Source organism: Zingiber officinale, chromosome 1B (assembly GCF_018446385.1).
Source record: "Zingiber officinale cultivar Zhangliang chromosome 1B, Zo_v1.1, whole genome shotgun sequence".
Lineage (NCBI taxonomy): Eukaryota > Viridiplantae > Streptophyta > Magnoliopsida > Zingiberales > Zingiberaceae > Zingiber > Zingiber officinale.
In genome coordinates, this window is record NC_055986.1 from 82,550,337 (window position 1) to 82,562,262 (window position 11,926).

The window sequence follows — 11,926 nt, forward strand, 5'->3', positions numbered from 1 at the left end:
AAACAAACTAAATTGCATTAACTAAAGTAGCAAAAGTAATGTAAGGAAAAATTAAGATAAACACAATGCAAGCATAAGAAACTAAAGAAAGCTAAGCACTAAAGCAGAAGAGCTCTCCCTCTAATTGGAATGGATATGGTGCAGATGATGCTTGTGGATGAAAAGAAATAGGGAATCCCCACGCCTTCCTCTCCTACAAGTAGAGCCTTCGGCTTGTCGAAAATGGATGATGTGGATCAAGCGTTGGAATCTCAAAGAGCTCATGGTGGAGTTGTGTACAAAGCTTGAAATCCCAAAGCTCGCATACAAACAATGGATGGATGCAGCACGAAGCTAGGAATCCCAAAGCTCCGATGGATAAGATGCTTCCCTCAATGAAGAAGGGAATCCCCTTCCTTGAGGTGTCGATGGTAGAATAAGGATGGAGATAACGATGAAAATCTCATATCATCTCTTTTCCTCAATGGAGGAAGGAAGATGGATGGAGGCTCGTCGGTAGAAGATGTTGGCGTGAGGTGGAGATGGAGGAGGGTGACATTCGGTTGGGAGTGACATGTGTTTAGTGTATGTGTGAGGAAAGGGAAGGTTTTGTGTGTGTGTGTGTGACATTTGAACCAATTCTCTTTAACCCTAGCCTTAGGCTAAGATTGGTTCAGCTCGACTCAAGTCCTACCAAATCACATTCAAATTTTAAATATAATATCATAAATATAGGAAAAATTATATCGAAGCTCAAAATGGATCAAAACTCGTAAAATATGATATGAAGATGGAATAATGCACACAAGAGAACTAAAACATCAAGTATAAGAGCTAAAATAATATGTCAAAATATTAGTTATTAAATTCTCTCACAGTTATTCTTGCACATCTCAAACAAGTAAACAATACTAAAAAAAAACTAAACTCATCTCCCTATCAATCTCTATCAACTCTTTGAAGAGCATAAAAAATAATTATAAAGGATCATCAAGTTTTCAAGAATCAAGACATTCATGGTTCAATTCTCACAAGTAAACAAGCATGGTGATTTCAATCAACTTGAATAAACTAAGAATAATAAAGTCTCACAAGGTATGAAATGACCCTAAACTTTTCCCCTAACAGCTTACAAAATAAGTCATACAAACCCTTCTTCTCATACCAAGTCGAATCAATGTTAAATAAATAAGGTTGGATGAATCAAATCGATTGTCATGCATCTCAAAACCAATGTTCAACTAGAAAGTGGTAAAACAAAGTCTTATCTGTAAATCAGAATCAATTGTATGACTTAACACCTAAAGATCCAAAAGTGCAACTTGTTGGTTGCTACTCGGAATATCGTTCTAGTTCCCCTGTACAAAAATTTATACAAGCATAGAACTATCCTAGCTACCCATGTGCTCTACTGAAGTTAAATTTGGATTACAAATGATGCTTAACATTATTAATCCAAATTGTCCTTCAGAAGTTAAACTTGGATTGGAAACGATATTTAACATTTTTACTCCAAGTTTAATCGATGTGTTCTTCATAAGTTAAACCATATTACAGAAGTTAATTAAATATCTATTTCAAAGATTGACTTCCAGGTTAAACATGGCGAGGCACTAGGTCTTCTTGGGTATGAGATCATCCACCACTTCCTAGACAAAACCTTTCAAAGAAAGTAGATATTTACCTTCTTACAGTAAACTAGGTTTAACTACAGAAACCTCAATAGAAGCACAATATCGAAAACATGAAATCAAAAAATAAAATCGATAACAAAATAATAACCTAAAATGATAGCCTCTTGTGTTTGGTTTTTCAAGATCTATACAAAAGGATGAGCTAGTTATGATGCGGAAACAAATAACTAGTTATACCTTTTTGTAGCTTATAGACCTCTTGATCTTCTGTTATATTCCTCTCATTCTCTTGGACGTCATGTGGGCGACGATCTACCAAGATGAAATCCACCCAAGCCTCTTCCTTTGCTTCCAAGTTTCGACCACCAACTAACCTCCAAGGGATGCTAGACAAGAGAGCTTCCTTCTCTTCTTCTTCTCCTTCAAGCAACCGGCCACCAAGAGAAAACCAAGCTTAATGTCGCCAGCCTCCAAGAAAGAAAACAAAAGGAGAAGAGAGAAGGAAGAGGGTCGGCCACCAAGGAATAGAAGAGAGGAGTTTCAACCACAATAGAGAGGATGCAAGGCTTAGGTTGTTTTCAATGAAGCACCATCTCCCTCTTTTTTATAATCCTTGGTGAATCCAAAAAAGAAAAGTTTTAAAACAAAAAATTAAAACATCCTTTTATTCCTTTACATGGTCGGCCACATCATGTCCAAACAAGGAAAGATTTTAAACAAAAAATTAAAATCTCTCTTTTAAAATCCCTTTTGTAGATAGCTATAAAAGACATGTTTTATAAAATTAAAATCTTTTCTTTTAAATCTATTTGTGGATATCTATAAAAGAAAAGTTTTAAAATAAAACTCCTTTTAAATCATGGTTACAAAAAAGGAAATTTTATCAAAAATTAAAATCTTTCTTTTAAATATTATAGATAACTACAAATAAGGAAAGATTTTAAATCTCTCTTTTAAACCTTTGTAGTAAGCTATAAAAGGAAAGATTTTAAAGATTTAAACTCTCTTTTAAAACCATGTGGATAGCATCAAAATTTTATTTTAAATAAAATTTTCCTTTTCTCTTCTTATATGGTCAGTCCCTTGCTTGGGCACCAAGCAAGGCTTGGCCGACCCTAGCTTAAGCTCCAAGCTTGGCTTGGCCGGCCCCTTGCTTGGGCTCCAAGTAAGGATGTGGCCGACCCTTAAGCTTGGTTAAGAAGCTGGACTTTAGGTAGATATAAGACTTTATAAATAAGAGACTACAGCGGGGACCGAGAGGAGGAATTGGTTTTGGTCTCCTGATGAGCTTGAGCTTTCCATGTTCGCCCCGAACACCTAACTCAAGTTCATCAATAATAACTCATACCACTAAAGAGTTATTAATGCACTACCGCACCAATCCCATATTACAATATGAGCTTCTTCTTATCATGAGTGTGTTGGTCTCCTTGTATTTAAGATATCGAATACCCACTAATTAAATGAGTTACTGATAACTCACTTAATTAATATTTATCTCCAAGAGTAGTACCACTCAACCTTATTATCATGTCGGACTAAGTTCACCTGCAGGGTTTACATGACAATCCTTATGAGCTCCTCAAGGGGACATTATCAACCTAGATCACTAGGACATAGTTTCATTCTATAATCAACAACACACCATATAAATAATATCATTTCCCAACTTATCGGGCCTATTGATTTAACGAACTAAATCTCACCCTTTGATAAATTAAAGAAATAAATATTAAGTATATGTGTCACGCCCCGGAGGAATCCCTGTCCGAGAAAATTTCGACAACATCTCCCCTGTACGGCGGACAATCTGAAACTTTTCTACATCCTCATATACCTGAGCCACATGCGGCTGGAATAATAACATGTAAATAAACCATCACCACGCAAATTATATAAATATAAGCAAATCAAAGCAGTAATACCATGACTCAAAATCAACCCTACTCAACTACACTCGTAAAGCTCAAATCCGATGAACTCACCTCTTCTGCCGTCCAGGCAGGCATGTAGTAGAATAAATCCAAATTATACTAAAAATCCATCAAACGATATGAACCCATACAATATTCATAAGTAAAACAATACAAGACTAAAAATAAAGTCTGATAGAGAAACTAAGATAAAATAACAACTCAAGACCAGCAGAGGACTAGCACTACGTGCAGATGGGGACTAGCGACTGGAACTGCTCCGGACAGCCTCAACCTGAAAATATCAACAATGGAGGTGGGGTGAGTCCAACACTCAGCAGGTATAATAATAAGAAAATAACAAATAACACTAATCATGCGTACAGTCTCTGATGTAATAAAGGTGAATCTGTGAAGTAAGCGAGAGAAAGCTGTCTTAACCAGGACACAGGTATAAGGACAAACGATGCGAAGGTATAAAAGACCAGATGTACGTCAAACATAGTATCAAACAATACGGCGATATAAACGCGTGAAACACAAACACAAGCAATAAATGCGTCATGATGGTCAGCCCTGACGCCAGTCAGCCAACTCACAACCAAAAGTGGGACCGAGTGGGTAGGGTTGTGACAACCGTGCACTCTGCTCTCACCCACGATGGTGGACCGAGTGGGTCGGGTCGGAGTACACATACTCCTACCCCAAATCATAAAGGGAGTCAATGCTCTCATCTCTCAACTGTACGGGAGGGATCTCTAACGTGCTGCGTCACACTACCCCGAGCGGATCGAGCAGGAAGAGCAAATCGGACGTCTACCACGTCGTCACGCTACCCACGTCGGCAACAACGGAGCACCGAGCGGTGATGGGCGGCGATGTGCTCGACAATAATGGAGCAATCTATCACACAGCATGCAATCATGCGAATGGTGCATGACACTAAGCATGGTAATATACTAAACCAATCTATGGACATATAATGATGTGCACCATAATGAACAAATCATATCAAAGTACACTGATCAAATAAGGTATCAAACCTAGGTCTTGAACATGGTGAAACATGGTTATATCACTACCCCTATGAGCATGTGTAATCAGGTACATAACAGCACGAAATGTAAAACAAACAATCAATCAAGCAGGTAACAGGTAATCGGGTAGTGATTAACTGTAACAAATGAGGAACATAATTAACGCAACTTGTTAATTTCATTACTATGCATATCAAAGACAATAAGTCAAAAGTACCCGCCTCCAAATCGAAAAGTCCAAACCGGTAGTCGAGATACTCGTCTCGCGTCAAAGTCCTGTCATAAATTGTACCATTTAGCTAAGTTTCATTATAACAAAAGTAGTTAAACCAAATCCTAATCCGATTTAGAAAGTTATGGTTCAATTCTATTTGATAATCTTAGCCTTCCTTCATAGTTGATATTTTTGAACTAATCAACTAGAGATGTCAACCAACAAATAAATCTTTAACCCATAATCAAGTAGATTAAGCAAATCTTAAACCATTTCACCTTCCAATGAGGATTTTGCTTCACACAAAAATCAATCCAAACTTAGCCAACTCTAAAACTAGTGCATTCATAAACATCTCATATTAGTAAGCATCAATTATCAAACATATGAGAACTTAACAAACCGAATCTCACCAAATCAAATTTGCACATCTCGGTGGATAGTTCCAATACAGCTGTGATGAAGTAAAACATCTCTTATCAAATCCGAGAGGAAATTGGACGATCGTCATCCAACACAGTTGCCCTAAACCAACACCACTTTTAGATCCAGTACCCAAATCCTTTGCTAGGTTTAATTGTTTACCTCTATAGTGGCAGCAGGTAGTAGAGCACCGCCGCGATCAGTGGAGAGGTGTTGCTAGCCGACTAATTTGCCATAAACAGCTAATCCCTCGCCAGAGCCGAATACCAACTCGAGCTTCCTCTTTAATGCAAATCCGGATGTTGCTGTGATGCGCGAGGAAGAAAATCTCATCACCAGGGACTAAGGGATGGGAAGTAGATGGAAGAGAATCAATTGGCAGCCGGTGGTGATTGCGGGCAGATCACTAAGCTCAGCAAGGGCAGATCGGCGATGGTGGATCGTCGGCTAGGGCTCTGCTCAGTGAGACCTGTGGGCACAGCGGCGACTTGAGTGCCGGCGAGGAGAAGAAGGCCGGCGCTGCTCGGCGTCGGCGGAAATGCTAGGGCACAGAGAAAGGGGGTCGGTGCTGGGGTTCGGGTGCCGGTACAGAGAAGCGGCCGAGAGGAGTCAGTGGCGTCGGCGGAGATGCTAGGGCACCGGGGTGTGCGGCAGTGCTCCGTGCGTCACCGGCGGCAATGCTCCGTGCGTCGGCAGTGCTGGCAGTGGAGATGGGCGTCGCGACGAAGGAGGAAGAGGAAAGATCCGGCTCGGGCAGAGGAGAAGAAGAAGAAGTGGAAGAGATCGCCGGTTAGGGCTCGGAGGAAGAAGGATGAGGGGAAATCGGTGCGCGGTTGGGGAGGAATTCGGTCACGCGGGGAGGAAAAGAAAAAAAAAACAAAAAGAAAAGAAAAGGAAATAAGAAAAAGGAAATAAAACTTTTCCTCATTAAAATATGGTAGCCTAAACAGGCTTTTTCGGGTCACATTTTTATCCCCATTAACTCGTCCAAACGAGCTCTGAAAAATTCCCGAAAAATTTCCAAAAATTCCAAAAAAATCCCTTATTAATATTCGCCTATTTTTCGGTATTTTACATTCTCCCCTACTAATTAAAATTTGGTCCCCAAATTTTGTTATCTACCATCAGCACATACTAACAACAGGTAAAGAGTAAAAATGTTGAACGGTAACTTAAATCACATACCTCAAGTAAAAGATGGGGATATCGAGCTCGGATCGTATCCTCAAGCTCCCAAGTAGTCTCCTCGCCCGAATGATGCTGCCATCCGACTTTAACCAGCCGGATAGTCTTGTTTCGCAACTGACCACTACAAGAAAAAAGCTAATAGACAACGCTTTTAAAGCGTTGTCTTTTTGCCTGAAAAAGCGTTGTTAAAGGCACTGTTGTAAAAAGTCTGCTCAACGACAACGCTTTTAAAACGTTGTCGTTTGTACCAAAGACAACGTTTTTGCAACGCTTTAAAAGCGTTGTCGTTTTATGCAGAGGCGACGTTTTACAACGCTTTTAAAGCGTTGTTTTTGGTAGAAAAGACAACGCTTTAAAAGCGTTGTCGTTTTATGCAGAGGCGACATTTTACAACGCTTTTAAAGCGTTGTTTTTGGTAGAAAAGACAACGCTTTTGCAACGCTTTAAAAGCGTAGTTATATTTTGCAAAGACAACACTATTACAACGCTTTAAAAGCGTTGTTGTTTTTTACAAAGACAACACTTTTTGCAACGCTTTAAAAGTGTTGTCGTTTTAAAGAATAAAAAATAAAAAAAAAATTATTTAAAAATCATTATTTTTATATTTACGAAACTATTATTTTTCTTTTACCATGTCTAGATTCGAATTTTACATATAATCAACTCGGTTAATGATTTCAAACTCATAAAAATAATAGAAATCTGGCGTTGAAGTAATATTAATAATTAATTACATGAAAAGCTAGTAAATATCAAAATTTACACTAATTCTGTTTCAAAGTATATAGTGATATTCACATATAAAACAAAAGAGCACAAAAAATCTATTTTGAACAGAGCTATAATCTGTTTAGCCAACAATCTGTTTACTGAATACTGAATACTGAAGTAGCCAACAATCTGTTTACTCAAAATAGTACAGTAGTTACTGAATCCATACGCTTAGTGTACTGATCAATTACTGAATCCAGACGCTCCTCAGTGTACTAATCTCAACTGTCCTGTATCCACTACAAAAGAAACAAAACAAAACAATCATTACTGATGAGCATATATGAGCATTACTGATATTCCATATAAGTTAATAAAACTTGAACATGCAACCTGTTTTCTTACAGTAGCCATATAATTTAATAAAACAATCATTACAGTAGCCAACAATCTGTTTTCTTAAAACTTGAACATGCAATCTGCAAAATAAGTTAATAAATAAATATGGACTATGCAACCTATTTTCTAAAGCTTACTGATCTACTGATCACATGCATCCACAATACGATCCAAACCTGAAAACCAAACAAACAAAAGTTTTTTTTGCTGCAAAGCCTAATTGTTATATGTATGTATATATATATACATACATATATTGAACCCGTTGAAAAGGCCCAGAAATTAAGAATAAAAAGCTTGAGAATACTACCAAAAGCTAACTGATATCAGAGACCAAAACACCTCCAAAATTCAGCAATTCAGATGGACAACAGCTAAAGGTTGAACCGTTGAAATGATCAAGAAAAGCAGTTGTGCAGTGTTGCTGGGGAAGAGAGAGAGAGAGAGAGAGAGACAGAAGTGGATGAGGGAAGCAAGTGAATGTTGCAATCCTCCACCATTCAATACATACCCACAATGTACAGAACCAACTCTGACGTCGCACTTGCCGTCTTTTCCCCTAATTTTTTTCCCCTTCTCCTGGCAATTTATCCCGGAATTCTTACCTCCTGAGTATAAAAAAAATCCTTTCAATTGCATACTCTATATTTACTGTCTACCCGTGGTAAAATCAATATATTATCACACGCTCCAGCCATAGCCGAGTTGATCATCACGATAAATTTATAGAAATGAATAAAGGTCAATTTCTAATGAAACCGACATAAATATCATCTCATGTAGTGTCCTGTTCGGTTTTCTGATTTAACCCGGGGATACCTTTCACAGAAAAAAAAAAAAAATTATCGCTGCACGCTACAATCCTTGAGTTCTGTGGAGAAGATTCCTCTAATTGTGGGCTGCTTACGCTAAGGGTTCGAGCTTTGTCCTCAGAGGGGAAAAGTAGGATAAAAGGAGGGTATGATTTGAGAAGAATGATGGGCCTCTTGATTTAAGTTTGTCAAAGGGAAAGAAAGGCACCAGCTTTTTAGATTACATTAGAATGATTGGGCAATTGAGTGAATTCACATGGACAAACATGCATAGTTAACTATCATCACATTTTTTTAGGAACCTTATTATATATTCTGCTAAGGTTTCCTCTCCTCATACACTAGTTCAGTTAGCTTGACAGTGACAATGTATCAGCTTTGGTAATTCTATATTGGAGGAAAACAAAAGAAGAGAGAGACTAGGAAGGGGAGACCTAATTCAATTCCATTGTTCTAATTTGTAGTGGTTGTGTTTGCTATTGACTAGTCCCCTTCATTAATAGGCATTCAGTGCAACCATTAAAATGAAAATCCTTAAAAGTACATGTCTTACTTTTCTTTCCATGCAGTCTGGCCTTGAGTTACTATATATGCAATACGGATTGTTGAAGTGTTCTAACTACCCTAAGGACCACCTTCTCTAAAGGGTCATCTTTGGCTATGAATTAATCTCTGAAAAAACAACATAGAGATCCAAGCATTCTCCAATAGAAATGCTTCTGAGAAAGGTTTTCAAAACTCTTATAGAGAATGCCGACATTGTGAATCAAATAAGATTGAAAAAATAGTCATTCTAAGCTTTTCAAATGGAGAACAATCACCCTTAATGAAAATTTTAAGAGTTCAGCATAATCTAACAAATATGAAGGGGTGAGGGAACGCACCTACTCATAAATATGATCTTGTATACATTCTGCCAACTCCGATCGCATCTCATCAATTTCTTCTCGAGAATACTCTGCTTGTGTGAACTGTGAACATTAATGAGGGAAAAAAATCAACATTGACTTTGCATATTTTAAATAGTTTATTTCAAATAATTTGAGACATAAGCAAGTAAACATTACTATAGATGGTAGTGAATCTCTTTCGATAATTTCAACTTCTTCAACAATTTGTCTCATAAATCGCATCACATAGTAACCACATTGTTTGGCATCTTGTTGTCGAGGAGCCTATGGAAATTAGAGACATATTATTAATGATAAACATACACATTAAAATATATGTTATATGTAATTACACATACCTTTACTATTACCCACATAGCCTTTTTTCTACCTTTCCTTCCCTTGTTTAAATTAAACAATCTTAAGGCCCTTCATACGTTAATGATTTTTTTATATATGAGTTTTGTATTAACATAAATGCTTAATAAAAAAGAAATATGAACTCACATTTCCACTATATATTTCCAATCCTCATCATGAATGCGGTGCCTTAGAGAATCCAACAAATAAATAACTTCATTGTAAGGGTCAATAACAGTGAGAATCCAATGGAAACTATGCAACAAACACATAATTAGTGCATATAATTCAATAAATTATCAAAAGACAACAATTGAAAGTGATGTTTTAATTCTTACTTACCCGATATTACATGGCACCAAAACAAGTTGATCTACAGATGCACCACTTAGCCTGCCTGCCAAATGACTTGCCCTTTGGTTTAGCCTTTCAAACTTACCTTTTTTGTCATGTGCACTGGTTGCCATATATGGGATTTTATGTGGATTCACAAATCTGAATTTTTCTTTCTTGTTATCTTTCAGCAGTTTTTTATAAAGATACCTACCATTGTAAACATAATAAAAGGAAGAGGTAGATTGAAAAATGAAAGTTATTCACAAAATGGATGATTACACAATTGCAAAATCTAAACACTTACCATATGTAGGCAATTACACAATTGCCTGAAAGGGGCTCCAAATGATACAAAGGAATGATGTCCTCAAGGTGTAGAACAAGTTCATAATCATCATCAAACACGTCATAATCAAAACTCACTGATATATATCTGCCATCATCTAAAGCACGCTTACTATAACAATATAACATATGTAATGCTCTTGGGGCACTTGTTGACAAAGTATGTTTCTTTTTTGGTTGTTCAAGCTTCTTCCTTCGAGGCTTCTAATAATTTCAAATCATGACAGTTAGATAGGATGATTAATAAAACAAGTGACAATTTAATTTGAAATAAAATCTAACAAATACCTCATCTTGGTTCACTATCAAGTGTTTTGGCCAAGCCACATGGGTTCCTACAGCATCACCAATTACTTCAAATTCACTTGGAATTGGATATGGCAAAGGTGCTGATTTTTCTACTGCTTCATCAATGGAGACTCGCATGCAATTATTTGGAAATGGAACACCATGAAGCATTTTATTAGATTCATTGCCACAAACAATTGTACCATGTGCAACAATATTTATTATATGATTAGCATGAGAATGAAGTTTGACTTCTTGGATGCAATTATTATATGATTAGCATGGGTTAGAAGATGGATTTAATCCAAATATAGTATACAACAGAATATCATGGAACATGAAATTGGAAGGCCTATAGCTTTAACAACAATAAAGAAGCCCAAAAGTTTTATAATGGGAAGCAGTGAGAGGATGGGCTCACAAGTTTGCTGTTCCTGAGTATCTAGTAATTTAAGTTCCAAAGTCATAAACATATATTAGCCAAATATCTTGACCACAAAATTTAGTAGTAACTTTAATGTGGGTGATCTCTCCAACTTATTAACCAAGGATTACTCCTACATTTGTCAATGGAACTAGAAGGTGTACTTGCATATCCTGATGTGCACTTGGCATGCAATCATCTTAATATATTCTATCCAATTAATGTTAACCCGTCCATGAATTCACTATACTATGCACACTACATCACTTCATACAAGAAAAGGAAATCATCATATGAAAACAACTAAGCACTTATATGGAGTGTTCCTTTCACCCAACTAATCATCAGTTATCACCGCTCTCCATGTGCATAGATATGGAACCAAAGAGAAGTCATTTCACCTTGTGAAAATAAGGTAAAATTTCAATCCATTTAATTGTTGGGAAAGTGTAATGCTCAGGTCACGGAAAAATTCCATGCATAACATCTGATACTCTCATATGAACTTCTAGAGCCTCTGTTTATGACCAGTAAGAGGCATCACATGGTTCATATCTTGTTAGTTCAAACATAAATATCATTTGCAAAATACAATTTTTTTTATGAAACATAACAAGAAATCAGCAGAACGAAATAATGAACAACCCAAACAAACTGCAGTTTCATGCTTACAGGTGCATAAGTATTACGCGGATACCACACTTGCACATGAAAATTGTCATGGATACAGAGAAAACTAAAACCCAGAACTATGACCTAAATCCCAAATAAAATAATAAAATCACGAAAACTGGAAGCCTCCTCCAAATAAAATTTCGTGATGCGGCAATCCCTCGGACACAAGAAACCCAAAATCCAGCCAAAAAAGCTCGAAAAAGTGTTCCCTTTGACCAGGAACAGCGCGAAGGGGAGTGGAGAAAAGCGAAGACGCGAGGAATTGGACATAAAACAAACTATACCGTTGCACAAGCCT

The 11,926-nt window shown here is 37.1% G+C and overlaps 1 protein-coding gene and 2 long non-coding RNA genes across 3 annotated transcripts; all 3 read right to left on the reverse strand.

The window, feature by feature from the left end:
* Positions 1-4,781: 4,781 nt before the first annotated feature.
* Positions 4,782-6,072, reverse strand: LOC121974882. Its single transcript, XR_006110150.1, has 3 exons — positions 5,363-6,072; positions 5,191-5,302; positions 4,782-4,839 (listed from the first exon to the last, which is right to left on the reverse strand). It is a non-coding gene; the product is annotated as an uncharacterized LOC121974882 (long non-coding RNA).
* A 3,164-nt stretch (positions 6,073-9,236) lies between these two features.
* Positions 9,237-9,607, reverse strand: LOC121974936. The gene is made up of 3 exons (XR_006110169.1): positions 9,560-9,607; positions 9,378-9,485; positions 9,237-9,281 (listed from the first exon to the last, which is right to left on the reverse strand). It is a non-coding gene; the product is annotated as an uncharacterized LOC121974936 (long non-coding RNA).
* A 61-nt stretch (positions 9,608-9,668) lies between these two features.
* Positions 9,669-10,743, reverse strand: LOC121974982. Its single transcript, XM_042526338.1, has 4 exons — positions 10,530-10,743; positions 10,201-10,445; positions 9,903-10,103; positions 9,669-9,815 (listed from the first exon to the last, which is right to left on the reverse strand). The coding sequence occupies exons 1-4, from the start codon at positions 10,698-10,700 to the stop codon at positions 9,704-9,706; spliced, it is 729 nt and encodes a 242-aa protein (XP_042382272.1). The 5' UTR covers positions 10,701-10,743; the 3' UTR covers positions 9,669-9,703.
* Positions 10,744-11,926: the final 1,183 nt, after the last annotated feature.